A 23,766-nucleotide genomic window follows, 5' to 3' on the forward strand; every position below is an offset into this window, starting at 1 on the left:
AAAATGGTTCCGCCTTTTTACCTCCAAGTGACCTCCAACTCTCCCAACGCTCTAACTAAAACTTCCGAATTCGGTCTACACGCAACACTTATCGCGTTCTAATAGTGGAACAAGTTTCGACGAGATATTAATTAGTTCGTAGCAGTGCCTCTAATTGTAGCTCTATGCTAATATTACATTTTAAAACGGTTTATTTTTACAGAGCTGTCATGGCAATGATAACTCCCCTTTTACAATAAGCACTCAGTTTACTTAACTGTACGGAAAGGTACATTTGATTAGTTGGGAAATGGTTAGGAACGACACGGGCGACGCTTGCTTTTCGTGACATTTTTTTAAAAGTCGCCGTCAGTTGGGCGTCAGTATCAAATCAGATTTGGACTAATTTTGCAGTTTTGTTTCATTCGCGCTGTGCTAAACTACAAAATATTAATTAATTTATAGATTTCATAGCAATAATGTTGAAGTTTAATCGTATTGTGGCCGCGGGAGTCAATAATGTGCTAAATAACAAAGGGATTTACTCACTTTCAGTACTAAACAACAGCGTATTAAGTGTCAGGTTGGTGGCTAAATGAACAAGATATTTAATAATTTAAGTGTATGTTCACCATTAAATAAATATTATACGTTTTTATATAGCTTGACAATCTCCGTGGGCGAGCGGGTGAGATCCTCGGAAACAAACCGGAGGTCTGGGGCCCGAGGTGCACAATTAAAACCTGTTTATGCAAAATATAAGCAAACGAAGCAAATGTGTGTAATATTTACGACACGTCAAGAAGTAGACTCTCAGACGCTTTGGTGAAAGACCACCAATCAGTATAAAAACGTTCCATGAATGGGCTTAGCTGTGTTGCTTTGGTTCCAGTTGTTTGAGAGTACAGGTATTCGTACTTCTCAACCTTCATTTTACGTACATTCATTCCTTCCCTACTATATCTTAAGCTTTTCTTATTCTTTTGCCTTCTTGATGCGATTATTTCGGTTGTTCTTACGTTATTAATAATGTGTCATTTTCACTTAGACCGATTTTTTTAATACTGTTTCCCGGAGTGATTATATTTCAACTTTCATAATTTCGGACACGGGACGAGAAATTCTAAGCAAATTAGATTACCAACAAGAAAAAAAACAAGCACCCAAAAATCTCTGATGTACCAGGCCGTTCAACTCTATAACAAAATCCCGAAGGAAATTGCTGTGATAGAAAATATTAATAAGTTCAAAAATGAATTAAGAAAATATGTCTATCTCAATTATTAATGTTTCTTTTTTTGTGACTTTATTGAAATATTTAAAGAAAGATTATGTTTGCCAAACAATGTACATACATGTTTATATGTTTATAAAACTATTAGCACACACGAAGATGTGAGCTAACTTAAGATTAATAAATAAAATAAACTCATTAAGAGCTAACAATATTTAATATATGTTTCCGTTTAATAATTGTTTCCGTAACATAATAATTAGGTTTGAATACGTTTACATAAAATAATTCGTGATAAACTTTAAACTCGCATTATCTTTGCAATATTCTCATTAAAGTTCCTAAAAGACATAATTTAAGGAGTCACTATACATTCCATCTTGAATCATGTACGAGTACAATTTTAGTCCACTGTCCTGAATGTGTCGTTTGTACAATGCTATTGAATGTGTCGTTTGTACAATGCTATTGAATATGTCGTTTGTACAATGTTATTGAATACGTCGTTTGTACATCTTTGAAAACTGTCCCATATATAAAAAAGAAAATTAGTGGGTATCTCACCGTCTTCACGATCTAATATATCTAAAAGATATAGCAAATGTCTAATATAGGAATGTACTAGTTTATTTATTTGTGTTTTAAATTGTAAAATATAGGCCATTAGAGAATACAATTTTTCATGATTTGAGAAACAATTTTGGCAATTATTTGTGTGTTAATGACAATTATTTAAAAAAATAAATTGCTGCATTTACTATACAAATATGACGAAATATAAAACCAAAATATTATACGATTAAAAAAAATTTCGATGGGCGAAAACGTAAATTCCAATAGACTGATTTACGCTGGAACATAAATTTGTCGTTTATAAATTAAAATGTACACCCAAAGAGTGCATTTTTTAAATGTACTATTTTTAATATTATTTTTCATCATATTTGAAAAGCAGGGTAGGGAAGATTATTATATAACTATTAATGATGTTAACATTTTAAATTGATTTGTTAACACTTAGTTACGCACTTCCTAATGCTAATTTTGTAAATACAGTCATGTCAATACTGTGCAAATGTTTCAAAACAATAGATTAAAAAACATTATTTATTTACACAACGCGTTTGTAAAAAGTATTGTGTTTCTAAATTACTATCGAAGGTGACGCCGATAAAATAAATAGTAATAAATATTTAATATTTAATTTTTAATTTTTTAATCTCTTTTTATTTATTTTATTTATGTTACTCTATGTAAATATTATTTGTACTTATCTCATCTATGGGATGTGTGGGATTGCACTAACCTCCCCACATCCTGGAATAAAGAATTTATTATTATTATTATTATTATTATTAATCACACGTACTTTAAGATAGTGTAATTCTGAGCATTTAAAGTCCAATTAGTTACGTTATATAATTTAAAATATTCGATTTCATCCTCAATAATAATTTAATAAAACTATTTAATATGATAAGCATTTCATTTTAACGACGCAAAAATCAATTGTATTGTGAAGAGTGTTTTTATCACCCAAATAATAATATTTTTAAGACCATAATGTTAATAATAATAGAAATCCGATAAAAACAATCGAACATAATTATGTCTCAGTAGCTAGATTGGTAGAGTGTTGGTCCCTGTAAGACTATAAGATCTTTGTTCATGTCCCAGTTGCGACCTTTTTAAATAGATAATAAAAAACATGCGTTTTTATATTATCTGTTTAAATTATTATATTCTTCATTTAAAATTGAATATTTATTTAAATAAATGAAACGTAAGAAGTACACATATATATATATATTTGATAGCTTGAAAGCATTATTTTTATAACAGTCCTGATGATGGTACGGAGGTACCGAAACCGGTAGACAGTGAAAATATATCAGTTAAGTGACTTACAATCAAGTTTATTCATTTAATTTATTTAAAATGTCAAGTCACAATGTGTTTGCTTCTTTTGAAATTTTTATTTTATTTATTTACGCCCTTAGGGCTTTTACATAAAACAATTAAATAAATTACATTAGTGCTTTAAAAAATGTGACAAATTTTGTGAAAATATTATTGGTTACAGATTACATATAAAATTAGGAAAATCAATTTTTGTATTGAAAAATGATAATATGAACGGAACTGAATTTATTTCCTAGCCTTTATAGCCTTTGGATTGGAGAATTAATGGAATAGTTTGTTTTCGACGAATAGACAAAGAACAGTTCTGAAAGTTTCGTGTTACCATTGGTATTAGTTATTAGCTTTGGTAGTTATTATCATTTTTAGTTATTAGCTTTGTTACTTATTACCTTTGTTAGTTTTTAGCTTTGTTAGTTATTAGTTTTGTTAGTTATTAGCTATGGTAAGTCAGGTTTATTTATTTATTTATTTATTTTTATTTAAGTACATAAAACAGGCATGGTGCCCAAAAATTTATATACATGGATGTTTAAATACATAATAATAACAAAATGATAATAACAAAAATAGTAACAAAAGGAAAATGTAAGTAATATTAATATTAATCTATTATAATAATATGTAAGCTAAATATGCAAGTAAATAACAAATAAGAATGGGTAAAAGGTAAATACAAATATGTTCATAAACTATTTGTTATTGTCACACCTGTACTGGTGAGACACTGATTAGGTAGGTACAATGTTGCTTCTCTTTAAATAAAGGGCTTCATCACAATATCAGCTTAATATGATTAAAGGTTCATGCATTAAGCCATTATCTAATTTGTATAAAGTACCAAATCGCTCATAGTTCGTCTGCAAGATATCAAGTAAATTTATCATATTATCATAATTATTTTGTCCAATGGCTTTAGAGAGTGCGAAATTGATGAACTTGTGTGGAGCTCTCTCAATTTTTATTTGAATACATTCAGTGAAAGCAAATCCAGAGTCTGTGTGTGTGAGGATAGGCTAGGCTTACAGTGGACAAAGGCCGCTGTAGCATCCCAGGACAATTTATTTGGAGGCACCTTGTCGAAGCGATAGGTTCTCAAGCCGAATTGGACAATAGGAAGAAGATGAGATGAGATTTTATATTGTTAAGTCCTGAACACCAAGTATCTCCAAAGTTTCCGGAGGAATGTCGACAGTTCGTGTTTCCTTAATTTGAGTTGATTGGCATCAATTGACACAAAGTTACCCAGCTGCTATTAGACCGCTTGGTGATAAAGATAAACGCCCGGTTGGCAAGATAAAATCAATCAAACACTCGAACGGGTCATGTCAAGATCCAGAATAACAACTATAAATGCACATTTTTACATAGGATTTTAAGCAATAACATCGACTGTACCAAATGCCCGAATTCATTACCGTACTCGCCATACAGCAGAATTCTAATGCAACAGCAAATTCAATAACAGTATATATCTGTCTAAACTCTAAAATAAACGTTCTTTCGGATTCGCTGACCACATTTAAAAGGATATCGTGTCAATAATTTAACTTGTTCAGTGCGTATAAATATCGCTTCAGTTCTATGTATAGATCACCACACACACATATCACCCTACCAAATAAGACTTCTTCTTAAGCTGCTTCGTCGTTTCTGAGGATCATGACCCCCACTAAAATTTCCGCGATGAACAAGCATCCTCCACTCTTCACGGTCCTGCGCTGCGTGGAGATCCAATGTCACCGATTTACCGGACGCCAATGATACCTACTTGGTCACTCCAGCTCATTGGTGATCGCCCTCTGCTTCTCCTGCCAAACATTTTGCCAGTGACTATGAGTTTCTCCAAGTTGGAGTCCTCAGTTTGGCGAGCAACTTATCTTAAAATAGTTGAAAGCTTATTCAAGATGCCCGACTTTTCCAGAATGGACACATTTGTGCAATTCAAATAATGAAGAATAAGAAATATATCATAGATACGAGTAGTTACCCATTATCTAATAATATTTAATTCGTCTAAATTTTTCCATCACTGTAACAAATATACTGTTTTCTATAATATAAATTAAAATAAATAACAGAAGAGTAAGCACGAGGCGATGTTAGAATGTGACTGAAGACAGAAACGCGTGCCGAGTCAGAGTTATATGTAGTATCCTATCTGCCCACGCGGTTCCATGATAACTCAACACAGTGACAATTCAACACACTTTTAAAAAGTGATATAAAGTCAAAGATAGAATCGATGAAAAAAAAAAATTTTTTTTAACCTAACCTGACCTAACCTAACCTAACCTACTTAACCTAGTTAATAAAGTTTTTGTTTCATCACTTTCCATGACTTTATATAACTTTTTAAAGGTGTGATGAATTATCATTGTGATGATTTATCCGGTCACCGCCCCCGCATACCCCTCCGACAAAACAGCGTGATGATTAGATAGCATGAGTTCGTGCAGGAAGTAGTGCTCATTGTCCTTAATCCATAACTTTGTTTCAGACTCTTCAACAAATCGTGTCCCGAACAGCAATTATCTCCCAAATTGGCAGAGGAATGTCCAGCACACGTGCAGAAAGGGAAAGAGAAGATCGAGGGGTCAGATCCCACGTGTCACGTGAGCAGAGCAGTATGGGAGAAGGCTAAACCTTTCAAGGAAATACCAGGACCAAAGGCACTGCCTATCGTTGGAAACACATGGAGGTTTATGCCTAAAATCGGTTAGAACGGATACGTTATATTTCTTATGTGCGGTGGTTTTGTAGAGACAACTCACAAATTAAAAAAAAAAAAACATAAAGAAAGAATACAAACTTGTATAGTACGGTTTTATGTGTCGGTACTTGTATTGTTTGGTATTTTCAATGCTCTATCAAAGGGTCTGTCCACTGAATTTGTACTAATTTTTGTAAATCCTTTGATACTGTTTCTAATCGCATCTTAATGGAAAAGTGAACTCAGAAGCGGTAACTTTCTCTACTGGCTTAGAAGTTATTTATCAAATATGAAACTATCTGTAAAAATATATGAAAATGACGCCACAAAGTAATTTTGCAAATATTGAAGAAACTATCTTTAAAAATTACGTCCACATCTTCATACACTGTTTTTTCTTGTGTGGGGTCCCTTTCTAGTATTTATTAACGAGATTGTTTTTAAATTAAAAAAATAAATTAGATTCTTCTATTCGCTGACGATCTAAAGATATCAAGATCAAAAACCTCCTTATTATTCGACCTCCCAATTAATAATACCATTCATAAAGGAGTTAATTAATTCAATTACCTTGGCGTGATTTTTTACTCCAAATTACGCTTCTAGAATTATATTACAACTATTCCCAGCGATTTCTCATAACCGCTAAACTCTTTAATAACCTAAAAACCATAAAACCATCTCTTGTTAGAAGTCAGTTAGAATAAAATTCATGCATTTGATATTCTCATTTTATCTCTCATAGCTAACAAATCGAAAATATAAAAAATATTTTTATGATACATTTTGTAAATTTACGAAGTAAACTCAATTTATCGAAATTATATGAAAGGCGAATAATATTTGATATCTTTTTATGGCATAAAATTGTTAATTCAAGATTTGACTGCTCTGACCGTGTTTTATTCTGTTATGGGAACAATACATAGACCGGGCAATGAGCTTATAGATATCGCTGATCTTTTCGTGTTATATTCTGTCACGGAGACAATACATAGACCGGGCAATGAGCTTATAGATATCGCTGATCTTTTCGTGTTATATTCTGTCATGGAGACAATACATAGACCGGGCAATGAGCTTATAGATATCGCTGATCTTTTCGTGTTATATTCTGTTATGGAGACAATACATAGACCGGGCAATGAGCTTACAGATATCGCTGATCTTTTCGTGTTATATTCTGTTATGGAGACAATACATAGACCGGGCAATGAGCTTATAGATTTCGCTGATCTTTTCGATTTAAATCTTGACAAATCCACATCCAAATGATTTCAGCATTTATAGTTGTCAATTAATGTTAATTAAGTTTTTTCTTTTACTCGTATACCTATAAATTTCAAGGGTTCTTTAAAGTTAGTGTGATAATAACTTATATTGGATTTTAAGTTTCTTTTATTTATATTATTTGGTTACTTGGTTTTTTTACAAAAATGGTCAGTAATAAGTAATAACAAACTTAGTCAACTTTACTGAATACTTAACAAGCAATATGGATAATGGACACCAAGTAGATGTTATCTACACAGATTACTCGAAAGCTTTCGATAAAGTTAACCACTCTATCCTCATTAAAAATTACACCAATTAGGAATCCATGGCGACTTACTTAGGTGGCTAACTTCATATCTGCAGAAAAGACTACAGTGCGTATCAGTTGAGGGAACTAAGTCTAGTTTTTTTACTGTGCCCTCTGGCGTACCGCAAGGTTCTCATCTGGGACCATTATTGTTTAATGTATATATATTTGATATTTATAAATGTTTTTACATGCTAACTACCTTGCGTAAATCTTGTATGCAGATGACAAAAAAATATACTTAGCAAATCAAATCTATCAATGACTGCATAAAACTTCAAGAAGACCTAAATCGTCTTTTTGCATACTGTAAATTAAACAAATTAATCATAAACATTTCTAAGTGCAACAAATTATCTTTTACGCGTAACAAAAATAAAATTTATTTTAATTATAACTTTCATGATAAACATATCAATGAAATAGAATCAATCCGTGACCTTGGGGTAGTACTGGATGTAAAACTAAATTTTATCAAACACATTAACGAAGTAATCAACAAAGCCAATAAAATGTTGGGATTTATAATTCGCATATCTAAACCTTTTCGCAATATTAAAACTATGTATTCCCTTTACACCACGTATATCCGCCCCTACTTAGAATACTGCACACTAATTTGGGCACCGTTTTACCAATGCCATATTGACAGAATCGAAAGTGTGCAAAACAATTTTTTTAAACACATAAGTTATAAATTACTATTTGCAAATAACACCGAATCCTTAAAATTTCACAACTTTACTCCACTTCAAACACGTAGATTAATATCTGATCAAATATTTTTATATAAAATTCTGAATAACGGCCTGGACTCTCCTGAACTCGTAAATTATTTAAGAAGTCACATACCTACAAGGCCAACCAGACAAAACCATTTGCCCGCGTGCAGAACCAACCTTAGAAAAAATTCTCCAATCCCACGTATATGCGCGCAATATAACACGCAATTTAACAATTTAATAATATTCTTAATAATACTCTTGTGAAATACCGAAACGAAGTCAAGCGTATGACCACAAATGTTAATTGAATTAATGCACAGTTATAGAAAAGGTACAACATGAACATCTCTTGTCCCCATCCCATCTTCCTCTGCCTCTTGCCCTTTCCTATTCCTTCTTACTTCTAATATATTTATATGATATTTTTTTTTTGTTAATTTCATTTTCAGTTAATGGTTATAACCAATTACAATTTTGTATTATATCATATTAACCAACATTAGCATAAGAAACTATTTTGGCTTACCTCATATTTAACCTCTTGTATAAAATTTCTGTTTGTTTCTTAAAATAAATAAATAAATAATATACTCTGGTTTTCAATTTAATTTAAAATTGTTTTTTAAAAGCCCAATAAGGCTTTAAGAAATAAGTAAATATTTTTAACAAACTGTAAACAGCGCGCCATTCAAATTCCGAGCTAAAAATCCACCCTTCCGAAAGGTACTCATAATGCCCAATAAAGAGTCCGAAATCAATCCCAAATCCAATAGGTGCTTTAGGTATAGTATGGATATCCTCATCTAGCGACTTCGTGATTTATTTGTACGCAAGAGTATTTTTTAAAAATGAACAGATTTTTTCTGCCACTATCGTGTTAATGAGTTGATTACTGAAGATTTTTAATGTTAAAAACCGTTTATGGGAAAATTGTGATTTTCGTATTAAAAACTATTTTTTGTAACCTACAATTTTCTAGTGTTATTCTTTAGGAACAGACGTTTAATTAATCGCCGAATTATATATTGTCGTTAGGTTGCTAATCTCGGGTGCAGTACAACTAACGCAAAAAATGTTGGTTTTTAAAATAATAAATAATCTCAGGAACAAGTTCACTCAGTTTAATTATAATTAGTTTGTCGGGTACGTCTTTTTATACCCAGTAAGATATAATACCAACTGATTTGATTTTCGCAGGAGAATATCACAATATGCACCCCATAGAACTGATGGAAAGACTGTACAAACAGTATGGAGATATTGTTAAACTGGACGGAGTCATTGGTCTTCCCAACGCTGTTTATTTACTCTCACCAGATAACATAGAAACGGTAATTATTACTTAATTCACTAAAATAATATTTATGGTATCTTAGAATGCAGTTTCAGAGGTTATCCATAGATTGCTCATAGCTATTGATAATTCAGGGATTGAGACTAATAAATTTATTTTTATTTTTTTATTTAAAAATATATTTCTTTTATACAAAAACATAAATATGTTAAATTACAACAAAAAACTAATTACAATAAAAATGTTTTCTTTTTAACGTAACTACCCAATTCAAGAGAGAAAAACGTTTCTCGTGTTTGATTTGGGGAGTAGTGCCATTACAATATATTATATTGGGTAAAGAAAAGAAAGAAAGTTTTTATTTACAAAGTAAGAAATAAACAAAATGTATAAAGCTTGATAACAAAAGTATAGATAATTAAAATAGACTACAATAGATGTTACTAAATTAGATAGATAGTAAATGTAAATAAATATAAGAATATATTTATTTACATTGAACATTAATTTAAGAATAAAAATAAAATAAAATAATATTATTACATTTCGATTAATAAGTAGGTAGTAGGTGGTATAAGTACATGTAGTTATTTTATTCATTTGGAGTAAACAGAGCTGATAGTATTGCAAGCGGAGGTACATAATAAGTTGCGACAATAATCTGTTGGTGGCTCGAATGCTGATATAATATTAGAGGATATGGTAAAAGAAGAAAAATATATTTTTTTTAGTTAATAAATTTTATGAAATAGTTAATTATATACTGAGTATGTAGGTACCATTAAAATTTGAATTTGATCAATTACTACAAATATGAATAATATATTATTAATAATATATAATAAATATTCCCGCAATCTCACAGTCCAGGTCCAGTCCCAAAATAATTCCTTCCGCCTGCTAAAGAAGCCATCAGAGCTCATTCCTTTGTTGACCCCAGAGTTTTATTTAAAGAGTTGTGAGGCAAGTCCAGAGATACAACAATAACATGTATCGCTATAAACGGCTTTTTTCACAGGTGGATAAGGTTCTTAACACCGGTCCAAAAGGACACAGGTTCAAAACCTTCAACGGAAAAATTATACATTTTAAAATACCTACACCGTTTATCATGCACCCTGTTCCAGACTTGAAAGAAATTTCCTTAAAATCTGCTCTTGTTCAAAATCTAAAAATTGCTTTAACAGGTATTTACTAATAACACATCACATTATTTAGTCACACATCTGCCCTGATGATGAACACTGTAATGTTGTCTGAAACGATGGCTAAAGAAGGAGGTAGCGCAGCACGGCATAATACCCCCAAAGTAATTCATTCTAAGGCATTTAACCAAGTAATTCCACCCACTGTATTTTCTCCTTTACTTTCCTCACCTTGCTTTAGCATCACGACGGTCCTATTTACATTAGGTGTGCACCATTTAATATAAGTTCTCATTTTTTTATAGGTGTACAAGCAAGAGACAATTCTTCCCGAAAGAGATATCATACCAAGTATGACATACTTCCGGAATCACTTCAGACAAGAAGTATTCAAGGATGCTAAGGGACTCGTCACTTCGTAAGCATCATAATTTTTTTTTCTGGATATGTTGCCATGAAAACGTCAGGAAGGTATAAACAGGACAAAATTTGCGCGAGCCGAACCAGGAATGAGCCGAAAAGGAAGGAAACAAACGCGAATCTCATATATGGAAGGAATACAGTCAACCCCTGGGAGGCTTTTTTATTGTGTCATGACAAAGAAGGTTTTAACTGGGTAGATTGAAAATTCAGAAGAATTAGAAGACTAGCATGAATGAAAGCATTTCCCACAGCCGACCAGAATCTATAATGTGTTATTAATGATAAAATTTATGTTTTCAGTAACGGACAAGATTGGTACTCCTTCAGAAACAAAGTAAATTCCATCATGATGCAGCCCAAAATAGTGAAGCAATATTTGAAGCCAGTTGATGTTATTTCTACAGATTTTATTGAAAAGTTAGTAGATTTTTACTGTATAATATTGATAGCCGCATGCATACATACAGGATATTCCTGTCTAGAGAAATGTCAGTTCACTTTGACGAAAAAATTAGACAAAGTTATTCTTTTTCCAAGAGAAAACGCTCCATTATTGACTGAACCACCTGCTTCCTCGTTTACCTCGGACTACTTGAGCGATTTGCATTTTGTCTTTCTGTAAATTTGTTTGATACTTTCCGATTCCGGCGAAAGATGGTGGCCGTTTTAACATGTCATGCGCCGCAGTAGCCGATAGGCATGATCAAAAAATCATTTCTCTGTATATAAGTAGCTTTCTGGGGAAAATACTTATGGTATATTATATACTAATTTTATGAAAAAAAAATATACGAACGCATTATCTGATAAGACGGTTCAATTTAAAAAAAAAACGTATAAGTTATTACGAAAACAGAATAAACTGACGCACGTTGAAAATTTAGCGTTAGCACGCGACAGGTTAATGTTTTAGTAAAGACTATTTTCAAATATACCTATCTATTTGAATTTCACTTTGGTTTTCGTGAATGAATGCATATTTGGAAATGGAAATTAACCCGCTTCCCGACATCCGATCGACCTAAAACTCAGTATATAAACTCGTTGTAGATGACAATGCATTCTATCAACTTTGGTGGCAATGAAAATCTTGAACCGTCACGAGTAGCTATAGGAAAAAGAAGAATTATCTGAAGTAGACCAAAAATTGCAAAGCGGACCCCGACAATTCTTACATGAGAGAGTGGATCGGAGTGATTTAGCCGCTTAGGGCCGACAATTGTCGGACGCGCTGAGAACATCTCTCGGTACTCCACAAGTCTATTAGGCTTATAGTCTACGAACAACAGGTGTTTACAGTATCTAATGAGGAAATGGTGGGAGAGTCTGTGAGTGATGTGGTAAAGTAAAACGTGAGGCGGGACGTCGCCCCACTAGTCGAGGGCTAGTAAACGACTGAGGTTTGAATTCAATTCCTGGATGCGACCCAATCTTTTTCTGTTTCAAATTTTCGTTTCAAGTCGCTAATATTGTCTTCAATGGTTAAATATTGCAATTTCAAGTTTTACTCATTAAGTTATTAAAAAAAACTTTATTATTAGTCACAATACCCATAAGACATAAAGCAATGAATCATCTGGCAAGAGAATCCATAAATTATTGTTTATAAATTATAGCATTTTTATCACCTGGGAGAAAGTATTTGATATAATGTTCTTCAATTATGTCAGAACAAAAATATAGTCATGGATTATACGATCACCACTGTTCACCCGCTACAAGGCGATCTGAACCTTGGATCTGAACTCGTATTAACTGAATTTATGAATATCACTTCCCACTTCCGTCTGTGTTTCTATACAGCTCTAATGTATTATATTTTATTGTGTAACAGGATCAAAAGAATGCGCAACGCTGATAACAAGGTCGGTGACATCATAATGAACGAGACCAACAAGTGGGCACTTGAAAGCATAGCGTATCTTGCATTGGACTCGCGTCTAAACTGTTTGGCAGATGATCTGCCAGCAGACTCCATTCCTCAGAAGATGGTACAGAATGCCCAGGATCTCTTTGCCATAACAGAGAAGTTGGACTTTGAACCTAGCATATGGAAGCATGTGTCCACGCCCACATACAGGAAGGCGATACAGATTTTTGATGATCAGCTCAAGTGAGTTCAATTATACACAATTTCAAGTTCGTGGCAATAGCCACTAGGATATTTTTATCGGTGGTATCCTAAAAGGTTCTCAACTATATGAAGACAGCGGGACTGAAGACCAGAGATGTGCAAAATGGGTACAAAAACCATTTTAAATGCAAAATGGAAATGGGTCAAAACTTTTCCATTTCAAAATGCAAAATGCAAAATGGTTTTTAGAAAAGCATTTCAAATGCAAAATGCAAAATACCTATTTTCAAAATGCATTGAAAATGCTTAATGGTTTCTCAGGTCAAAAAATTAAAATAATTATAGAATTTTTAAACAATTTTGTCATTTAACAATGGACATCAATGTAGAACATATTACATGATGGTAAATTCAAAAACACCACGACTACAGATTATGAAACCACAAAAAAATTGCGCGGGACTAATGTTGCCTGTATCAGACGTACGTGTGACACATAAGACTGTAAATGGGCCGGTGATCCCAATCTGTGTGAGGCGGGAGATGTCGTCCTTCAGTGGCGTGGAGGGGTAGAACGGGGCCGTCTCTGTAGCCGCTGTAGAGCTGGTCCGATCGCTTGTCGCTTGTTCTTGATACTGATTCCGGGTCTGGTCCGAAGGGGTAGGCGAGTCCGTGGTCCAGGGTGAGGCGGGGGTCAGAGTGAAAGATGGCGAGCAGAGGCAGAAGTCGGAGCGAGGTAGAGGGCAGAGCAGAGAGAGAGTTGTAGAGCTGGTGGAGGTTGCTGGCTATCTGCCCTTCTGAGGGACTGTTTCACGTTTTATAGGCCACCGGCGGCCACGCGACGCTCACACGGGCCCACTTTCTCTTTGATTCCTGGAATTCGGAATTTGGAATTCCGTTTACCGCCGCTCGGCCGGTAGTTTCGGGCCCGTGGTCGAACGCGACCACGGCCTTTCTTTGTTCGGGCACGATACTCAGAATCGCGCCTGTGGAACGTTATGACGGCAAATCATCTCGCACGCCATGACGGCGCACGGCCCTTTGCTTCGGGCCGTGGCCGAACGTTCCCTCTCGTATAGGCACGATTCTCATAATCGTGCCCGAATTAAAATGCTATTATGATATCTAATCCCCAGCTCTCACAGTATTTCTCTGCCCGTGTTCCTCTAGCCAAGCTCCGATGTTTCATTTATTGTTTTTACATATTGACAATTTGGTTTTACATTACAATTTACATAATTTTACATACAGAGGGTCATAACAGTTTAGCTTTTCATACATTTACATTTTATATTCTTCATATTTCGGGCAGTTTCTTCAATTTAAGAACAGGGCAAATAGCAGATTTTAATATGGGGCGACCGCGTCCGATCCCGGAGCAGTACGTCCGTTACATTGCCAACGTAAAAACATAGACACTGCTATCTAACATTTAATACTACAGCGTCATGGCCATGTTCAGTATTTGAATCAGAATTTTTTGTAATGGTATCACTCAAGGGCTCCTACCAGGGAGCAACTTGACAAATGGAAATTATCTCTCATAACAAGGTTGAGGATCGACTGATATTTTGGCTGATGAGTGGAGAAAGTAGGAAGAATGTTGAAAAAAGCATTTAAAATGGAAAATGCATTGAGAAAAGCATTTAAAATGCAAAATTCAAAATGGTTTTTAGAAAAGCATTCAAAATGCAAAATGGAAAATACCCATTTTGCATTTTGCATTTCCATTTGAAATGGATTTATTTTAAATAAAGCACATCTCTGCTGAAGACATCCTCAATTCGATGGATGATGCGGGTGTGAAGAAAGTCAAGATGAGGGAGGCTCCTAGATCTAGTTAATATAATAAGTAATACCCATTTCTAGTAGACACTTGACGCTTATTTCACTGGGACACAATTATACTAAAATGTATTAAGATTGAAACAGTCACGTCCGATCGTAAATTAAAATAGTCCGAGCAAATCAGTTCTTCGCCAGCTTCTTATAAATTATATACTATGTTTCATTTTTCAGGGATCTCTAATGAAACCCAAAATCTGGTATCCGAAGTGGAAACCGAAGTCTCATATGAGTAGTTCGGTGAACGTGATATTTTATGTCTTTTATGTAATTTCACAATTCTTCTGCGTCATCTTTCAGCTTAGCACAAACCCACATTGATGTCGCAATAGAAAACATAAGGAAGAAGAAGGAGTCGGGAGAAAAAACCGAGGATGACCACGAACTTAGTGTCTTGGAGAAGCTGTTGGATGTAGACCCCAAGGTTGCTGTGGTGATGGTGTCTGATATGCTGCTAGCTGGGATTGATACTGTACGTACTTGTTTTGGCTTTGCATATACACAGTAATGATGTGATCTACGGTATGTAACTGTATCCCATTCCTTTTAGTCCCATCACTAGAAGGAATGATGTAATGCACCTGTAATGAGACATTTGAAAATACTAATCGACGGTCTGAACGAGCCAAGTAACTACCTATTAACTGTTAATAGAAACTCACTGAGGGAGCTAGAATGACAATTGGCCGAACAATGGATCCCCATATCAGGGGATGCAGTTTGGGGTGGAAAGCCATAAAGTGGAACCACCATATTGAACATAATAGGAACTGGTCTACTGTATGGATCAAGGGGCTTAATTACTTCTGGGAGCTAAGCAGACCGTAATAAAAAAATCATTTTTTCAGACCTCCACATCCTTTGTGAACGTCCTCTACCACATGGCCAACAACAAAGACAAGCAAGACAAACTCCGTGAGGATATCACCGCGTTGTTACCGAGCCGGTCCTCGGAGCTGACGGCGGACCATCTGAACCATCTACCGTACCTGAAGGCCTGCATCAAAGAGGCTGCTAGGATCTACCCCGTCACTCCCGGAACCATGAGGATCTTGACTAAAGATACAGTGCTCTCTGGATATAGGATTCCTAAAGGGGTGAGTGTTTGCTATAAAACGATAAACTTAAAACATTTTTCTTCACACGGTGGAAGATAGTTAATGTAGAGATCAATGTGGGATACTGAGGTTATTCAGTTAGTTGACGGCGATGAAAGTCACTTGGTTCAGCACAGATGTGCTTCCGGCAAACTGGTGGAGGGGACATTCTTCTATACTGTACGATATATTCTGTTGTTTTAATATGTCCACTTTCCTACAATTCAAAATCTTTTAGCCTTTTGGCCCTTCTTTTTTTTTATTTTAAGTAAGATTATTTATTTATTTCTATACTTAGTTTAAGTTAAAAATGTAATAAGTGCAAGTAATACAAAAATTTACCTAATATAAAACATGGTGGGTAGAGTTTTATATTCAGCTGTACGAAATAATTTTAAAACTTAAGTAGGAATGTTTTGTGAACACCTACTGGAAGAGCTGAGGTGTTCGCATATTTTTGAATAATTGTTATTCTGTCGTCACAAGTCGAAACACATTAAGGACGGGTTGTTTCGGAGAATCTGAACAATTCATCAAATTTCAACGTTCATTTTCAAGTTCTGTGAAAGATTTTTTCAAGTTCTGTTTTTATTTCAGTTTTGTCGAGCAACTAGCCTACAATGATATAAAAACAGAACTTGAATAAGTCTTTCACAGAACCCGAAAATGAACGTTGAAATTTGATGAATTGTTCAAATTCTCCGAAACAACCCGTCCTTAATCCATCTTTCCAAAACAATCAATTTTGAAAATCACTGGTCATAGAAAAAAATAGTACAATGGCGAACTGATCGTCTCGCCCATCTATCTAACCCACTGAGAGATAATACTTATTTTATGATCTATCCTAATATCTACACCAGGAAAGGAGTGCCTTGCGCAATAAGCTTGAATCGTAGAATATATATTTCTTTTTTTTTTTTAATTCTATTCAATTCAATTTTGTTTATTCATTTCAAAAACATTATAAAATTGTTAATTTCAATGCTTTTTAAAAATATTTTCGTAATAAGAATTCTTAGATTAATATTAACAGTGTGTATATCAACTATACCAGTGATAATAAAGCTTGCCTTTTAAAGGAAGCTTCATTGATGCTAAAAATGTTAAGCAAGATTGCTCTCCCCACAGGCATGACCATTGGCAAGTTAGTCCTGTAGGCCGGGAGATAAAATAGTCTTTGTTGTCGGTGACGTAGATAACCATCGGGAACATAGAAATGAATGCTTTCCATGATGACCGAGTTTTCAAACCATCCACGAATCAGTCTAAAGAAATGTGTAGCAATGCGCACATCCCTCCTGACCCGTAGATAGTTCAATCCGAGTATACCCAAAAGAAAGTCACTGGGATAGAGCCACGCGAAGTAGCCATACTCCCTCATGTAGAGAAATCTCAAGAATTTCTTCTGAACTCTCTCTAACATGAGAGAATACTTTACCTGGTGTGGACTCCGAATCACCGACCCACTTTCAAGTCTACTCCTTACTAAGGAATTAAATAAAACTATAAGCACCCGGTTATCTCTAAAATTCCTTGCAGTGCGTAGAACAAAGCCCAGAATTCTCAGTGAAGTGCTACATGCCGTCTCAATATGAGCATGAAATGTCAGCCTACTATCAAACATGATTCCAAGATCCTTCATTGTCGAGACACGTTTTAAACTTCGGGCGTCCATTGTATACTATTATCCTACTGTTTCTTCTTCATTACAGACCAACGTCATCTTCTTGCACATGCTCATCTCAGTCTTGGAAGAGCAATTCCCCCGCCCCCTGGAATTCATCCCCGAGAGATGGCTCCGAGAGAACGTGGACTCTGATATCTCCTACAAGAACGCTCACCCCTTCTCCGCCATGCACTTTGGCTTTGGATCCAGGTCTTGCATCGGCAGGAGATTCGCAGATCTGGAGATGGAAGTGGCTCTGATCAACTTCATCAGGCACTTCGACCTTTCTTGGGATGGTCCGCCGCCAAAGAGAGCGACCACTAGCATAAATTATCTGAGGGGACCTTTCGGTTTCGTCTTCAAAGACAGTCTTTTAATCGACTAAAAAAACCCTTGACTACCTGTTAAAAACTTGACTGGCGCTTCTATAAAAAAAATTGTTTTAAAATGTGATAAACATAATAGGTATAATTTGCCGGCTTTTATATTGCTGAGTCCATCGGATATCTATCATTTAAAACCATTTAATAAACATTATCCTTCTCTAGTGGCTTGTGTATAAACTATAAAGATAGTAACAACTTTTCAAGTTATTTTTTTCAAAGTAGATAATGCTAATGAAGCTAAACGAAACATGAAACAGAACACACAAAGACACAGAAAAATAAAGCGAATTGATCCCGAGATCTCTTATCTTACCGGGACAGGCGTCTTAACCAACAGTGTCTAAAGCGAGGATACGGACTGATTGATATACCGGGCCGTTCTACATAAATATATGATATTCTACTTAACGTATAAGACATAACTTTACAACATATTTTTTGTTTTGTATTACTTAAGCATGAACAGATTATTAAAAATACTTTTAAAATACTCATTACGTTGTTTTTTGTCATATCCTAGGACAAATGTTTTGATATTTATTGAATAAAAATGGATGCTTTGTTATATTTTCCGCAAAAGAACGTCGAGAAGTACAAAACAATATTATTGATTCTACTCAATTGACTCTCTGTTGCCATTTGGATCCTCTTACTTTAGCGAATTTGGTTTTTCAGCGCTTGTAGAAATGGAATCCAAAAAACTGTTACAGATTGTTAGACGAGGAGTTACGTGCTTGTTTATCTAATTTAGAACCGCATTAAGACATTTGTTTTTTCTAAAAATCAATTACGACCTTCTCACTAATAACATTATTACTACCTATGTATATGTTGATAAAATATTCAAAGAAACGTTATCTACACTATGCAATTCCTTTATTCATGTTATAGGCCAGTGCAATTAGCGCCAAAAAGGGGGTCGCGATCGAAGTAATTCCGGTAGTCCCAATTTTTTTATATGTTATATAAACTGATCTCCTGATGTAAAATCTGAGTTTCCGACCTTGGCGCACCTGTGCTCGCGCCGCCATTTTGAAAAAACTGGCCGAAATCGGACCAAAATCTAGTTTTTCCCAAATATCTCATTTACAATGCAAATTTCGGCTAAAGTATCTTAACAAGTATAATAGAACATAAAATGACCTACAACTTTTGTACAAACAAATTTCTTCTATCTCTAATAGGTACCGAGGTAGAAAGTCGTAAAGGTGCGTATATTTTTGAAAAAACAAGTTTTTTGCGTGACTAGGTTTGGTTTTTTATAAATACCTCGTTTCCAGTGGAATTTCATGAAAATTTTATTGAGACCAATTATGTAGAACATAAAATTTTAAAAAAGGCTGTGCAGTTTTTATGTTTATATAGTTTTTTTTTACCGATATAAAGAATAAACAAATCTAGGTAGGTACGCACAGAAAATCAATCACGGTTTATTATCACGTTATTAGATTTTTGTTTGCATTTTTAAATACATACATCTATAAATTTACTAGAGGGCACTTCGGTATGGGGGGGCTACCCCCCACCCTTCTACTCCTCCCCTCCGGTTCCCTTCACAGACAGTTCCATCCTTCGTTGGACTGCTGGATTCGTTTATCTGCATAACATTTGTGAGGGTATCGAGTCATTCTGTGGGATTGAATCAGAAACCTCAGAGCAACATGTAGAGATGAGGCCTACAAGAATTAGGAGGGATGATCGAGACGTTCAAAATCTCATTGATTGGTTTGCTTGCCATGAACCATTTCCTAAAACAAACGTGATTATGTCTATTAGCAGAGGCACAATCGGGGATAGCAAAGTCACTTGTCACATGGCTGAAAAGATGGGGAAATTAGCTATGTCTAAAGTTATCAACCAGAACTTTGGAAACCTACACTTAAAACGTAATGATGCGATAGTTTCTCTTGCGGCGGTGACCAGCAGTGTCAAAAATCAGGGTGTGACTATGGCAATAGATCCATTAATGCTATTCAATATGAACTCTCTCCTGTACCATTGTCTCTTTTCTCAGAGGAAGGCACGCGCAAAGGAACGAAGTCTATATTTTATTCATCATTCAACCCTCTACCAAATAATACAGAACTGGGAAGCAGTAAAATACACGTAATTGATGGAGGATATTTACTGCACAAAGTGGTATGGGGTCGTGCTCAACCCTTTTCAGTAATTTTCCAGCAATATGTCAGGTATGTACAAAATCATTATGGATCCAATGCAGTAGTGGTATTCGATGGATACCCAGATTATATGGAAAAGAAAAGCACTAAAGGGGTGGAAAGAGCACGGCGTGCCAGAGTTACAACTTCTGCTGAAGTTTTGTTTTTTGAAAGCATGCACCCATAAGTGCCACAGGAAAAGTTTCTGGGAAATGAGAAGAACAAGTCTCGTTTTGTTTCACTACTCAGAACCTCATTTGCACGATCCCACATAACGACAGTACAAGCTGAAGAGGATGCTGACGTTCTCATAGTGAACACAGCAAATTCATTGTCATTTCAACATGATGTAGTCATAATCGTTGGTCAGGATATTGATCTGCTGGTACTCCTCACACCTCCCAACGTATATTACCAAAAAGTTGGAAAAAATAAATCACCTAACGCGTTGTACTCGAACAAATGTTTTAAACACCTTGAAATAGTTAAAAACATTTTATTCCTTCATGCCATAAGTGGTTGCGATACAACTGGAGCTCCGTTCGGTCAAGGCAAACACAAATTTTGTAATATTCTTCTCAAGAACCACTCAGTGAATGAACTTGTTCGTGTATTTCAAGACCCAAAAGCAAAGACAGAAACAATCACTTTGGCTGCCGAACAACTATTTGCACTTTTGTATGGGGCAACGAGAAATCAAATTTGGAAAATTTAAAGTAGATCATTTTTGTCAAAGGAGTAAAAAAGAACAAATTCAATTTATCCAGGCTACCACCCACCAAAGATGCAGTCCAGCAACACGCTTCAAGAACATACTTGCAAGTGCAGACTTGGCTTGGTCACGATAAAGATCCGACTGAATGGGGGTGGAAAAAGGAAGCTGTTGGGTTACGGTTGATTTACAATTTTTATTTAGCTGTTGGGTAACAATGTTGAAGGAAGCTGCACCTCAGGCCTTGCTGAACTTCATATCATGTCAATGCAAAAAAGGTTGCGCTGGAAAGTGCACCTGCAGAAAGTCGGGTTTGAAATGTTCCTTAGGGCCCGTTCCCACTTCCGTTTTCAAATCGGAGGCGTGTCCCGTTTTAAAAACGGATGGCCAATGGCCCTGTTCACACTACCGTTTTAAAAACGGACCATACTCTACGAAAAAAAATAATTGTCGATTCAACAAAAACATGTTATTTGCTCATTCTTCAGTAATGGTGCGCAATGAACGACGATGAAGCTCTTGTTGTCATGTTGTACTTATTAAAAAGAAGGAAAAAAGTGAAAAGAAAATTTTGGGTACACCCAATCATAGCCGAATGATTTTCTGTAGGAATTTTCCAAGTGTTAATTGGTGAGTTGAGAAGTGATGAACTAAAGTTCTTTAATTATTTTAGAATAATAATGATTGGATTATTTATATAGCGCCGTTTTCACCATGAAAAATCACCTCAAGGGCGCTTAATGGCTTAAGAGAATGTCTATCACTTCCTTTAACCATCTACTGGAATGAGTTTCAGAGAACTTAACATATCAAAATACAAAATTGAGAAAGTGCATTTGTCCTGAAGAAAGGCTATCGATATTTTAAAGTAAGAAAACAATAACAACTCAAATATTTTTATTATGTGTTTATTAAAATAATAAGCTCTTCCGTGCATCTCATTAAAGCTTTAAAATATAAAAAAAGTAAACTTAAAAAAATAAAAATAAAAATTTTGATGTACAAAAGTTGTGTACACCAAGTGTTTTGTTTTTATTTGGTTAAAGATAAAATATTACCATACTCTTTCTTCGACCAGTGGTATTAAATTTTCGGGATTTATTTCCTTATCCATTATTGTAGTTTTGATTTATTTACTTAACAAAATAACCAAATACAAGCATGCAGCGTGCCTGCTTCCTTGCGACAGGGAGCGGGCGGGGAGGGGTCGGGGTTTGGCGGGGACTCTGCCGGAACGACTGGACGACAAGTGTGAACAGCTCCATACAACACTATGAGCGAGCGTGTTCCGACACGATTTGAAAACGGACGCGCTGCGTAGGCGAGCCATCCGACAAAAAATGTCGGATCCGTTTTCAAATCGTGTCGGACAAGTGTGAACAGCTCCATACATCCACTACAGCCACTAGGGCATCCGTTTTGAAAACGGGACCCGCCTCCGATTTGAAAACGGAAGTGGGAACGGGCCCTTACTCTGCATTAATTGCAATGGCAACTCCTGCGAGAATGCTGTAGAAGCCTTTGTTGATGACGATGACGAGGAATATGATGACCCAGTCGCCACAAATTTGGGTGATAAGACAGATGAAGAAGCTATTCAGGGCCAGAAGTAAGAAACTATAGTCAAGTGCTCGTATTTCTGTCTAAACTGATCTACCATTAATTTTATTTTTTGTTATGCTGACAACTTAACTAATAAAGAAAAGAATGTCAATAAATGTTAATTTTACGAAAATACCAATTTTTTATCTTTTTTATGTACCTTATCATCTTAATTGTATTAATAATCTTAAATGTATGTTGTGATTACGTTGATAGGCATGTCAGACCAAGCTGCGAGCACAAATGTAGTGGCTTGGCCAATTTTAGTGGTCTTCCCATTGGGAATGTATGGCGACCGATATGCTGAAATAGTCTATCTATTATATTTATATCTAGGTCTGACACAGGCATGATGATTGTTGTCAACGTATATGTAGAACAATAGTTGTTAAAGAAAAATAAAATCAAGGAATGCCAAGTTTAAAACACCTAACCTCTGTTTCAATTTTTGGCCTGGTTTTGGTGGATTAGAGTTTGGATACGTAATAGAGATAAAAAATATAAATTATATACCTATTTCTTAAACGAAATTTTATTTTGTACAAAATTATTATCAATAAATTTTTCACAAAATTGTACTGGAAACGAGGTATTTATAAAAAACCAAACTAAGTCGCGCAAAAAACTTGTTTTTTCAAAAATATACGCACCTTTACGACTTTCTACCTCGGTACCTATTAGAGATAGAAGAAATTTATTTTTACAAAAGTTGTAGATTATTTTATGTTCTATTATATTTGACAAAATACTTTAGCCGAAATTTGCATTGGAAATGAGATATTTGGGAAAAACTAGATTTTGGCCCGATTTCGGCCAGTTTTTTCAAAATGGCGGCGCGAGCACAGGTGTGCCAAGGTCGGAAATTCAGATTTTACATCAGGAGATCAGTTTATATAACATATAAAAAAATTGGGACTACCGGAATTACTTCGATCGCGAATCGCTAATTGCACTGGCCTATTAATAAAGTACATTTACTTTTTAAAGGCATTTTATATGATGTGCCGCGGAACAAAACCCATTCGCAAGTGTGCCGCATCGTGTGCCGTGAAGTTAAAAAGTTTGGCCGACACTAAAAACGATTTGCTTACGAAGCGCGCGCGATGTGCGCATCTGTATTCTTTGCGGACGGGTAGGTACAAACTCTGTTTGCTCAGTTTATTTATAGTTAACTAGAAGCTCAAAAAAGGTACTTTCATATTCAGAA

General features: G+C 35.0%; 1 protein-coding gene across 1 annotated transcript; it reads left to right on the forward strand.

Moving 5' to 3' along the window:
* Positions 1 to 294: 294 nt before the first annotated feature.
* On the forward strand, positions 295 to 18,879 carry LOC149418680 (cytochrome P450 CYP12A2-like). Its single transcript, XM_089638618.1, has 9 exons — positions 295 to 562; positions 5,634 to 5,851; positions 9,351 to 9,484; positions 10,898 to 11,010; positions 11,316 to 11,432; positions 12,850 to 13,128; positions 15,235 to 15,406; positions 15,783 to 16,031; positions 17,747 to 18,879. The coding sequence occupies exons 1-9, from the start codon at positions 459 to 461 to the stop codon at positions 18,083 to 18,085; spliced, it is 1,725 nt and encodes a 574-aa protein (XP_089494744.1). The 5' UTR covers positions 295 to 458; the 3' UTR covers positions 18,086 to 18,879.
* Positions 18,880 to 23,766: the final 4,887 nt, after the last annotated feature.

This window comes from Hesperophylax consimilis, chromosome 13, assembly GCF_061612785.1.
Source record: "Hesperophylax consimilis isolate HC1 chromosome 13, BYU_Hcon_1.0, whole genome shotgun sequence".
Taxonomy (NCBI): Eukaryota; Metazoa; Arthropoda; class Insecta; order Trichoptera; family Limnephilidae; genus Hesperophylax; species Hesperophylax consimilis.

Excerpts from the sequence above, each read along its gene's own strand:
- LOC149418680 (XM_089638618.1), top strand. The coding sequence starts at position 459 with ATGTTGAAGTTTAATCGTATTGTGGCCGCGGGAGTCAATAATGTGCTA. Across the intron at positions 13,129-15,234 it reads ATTTTTGATGATCAGCTCAA|CTTAGCACAAACCCACATTG; the intron begins GTGAGTTCAATT and ends GTCATCTTTCAG. Across the intron at positions 16,032-17,746 it reads GATATAGGATTCCTAAAGGG|ACCAACGTCATCTTCTTGCA; the intron begins GTGAGTGTTTGC and ends TCTTCATTACAG.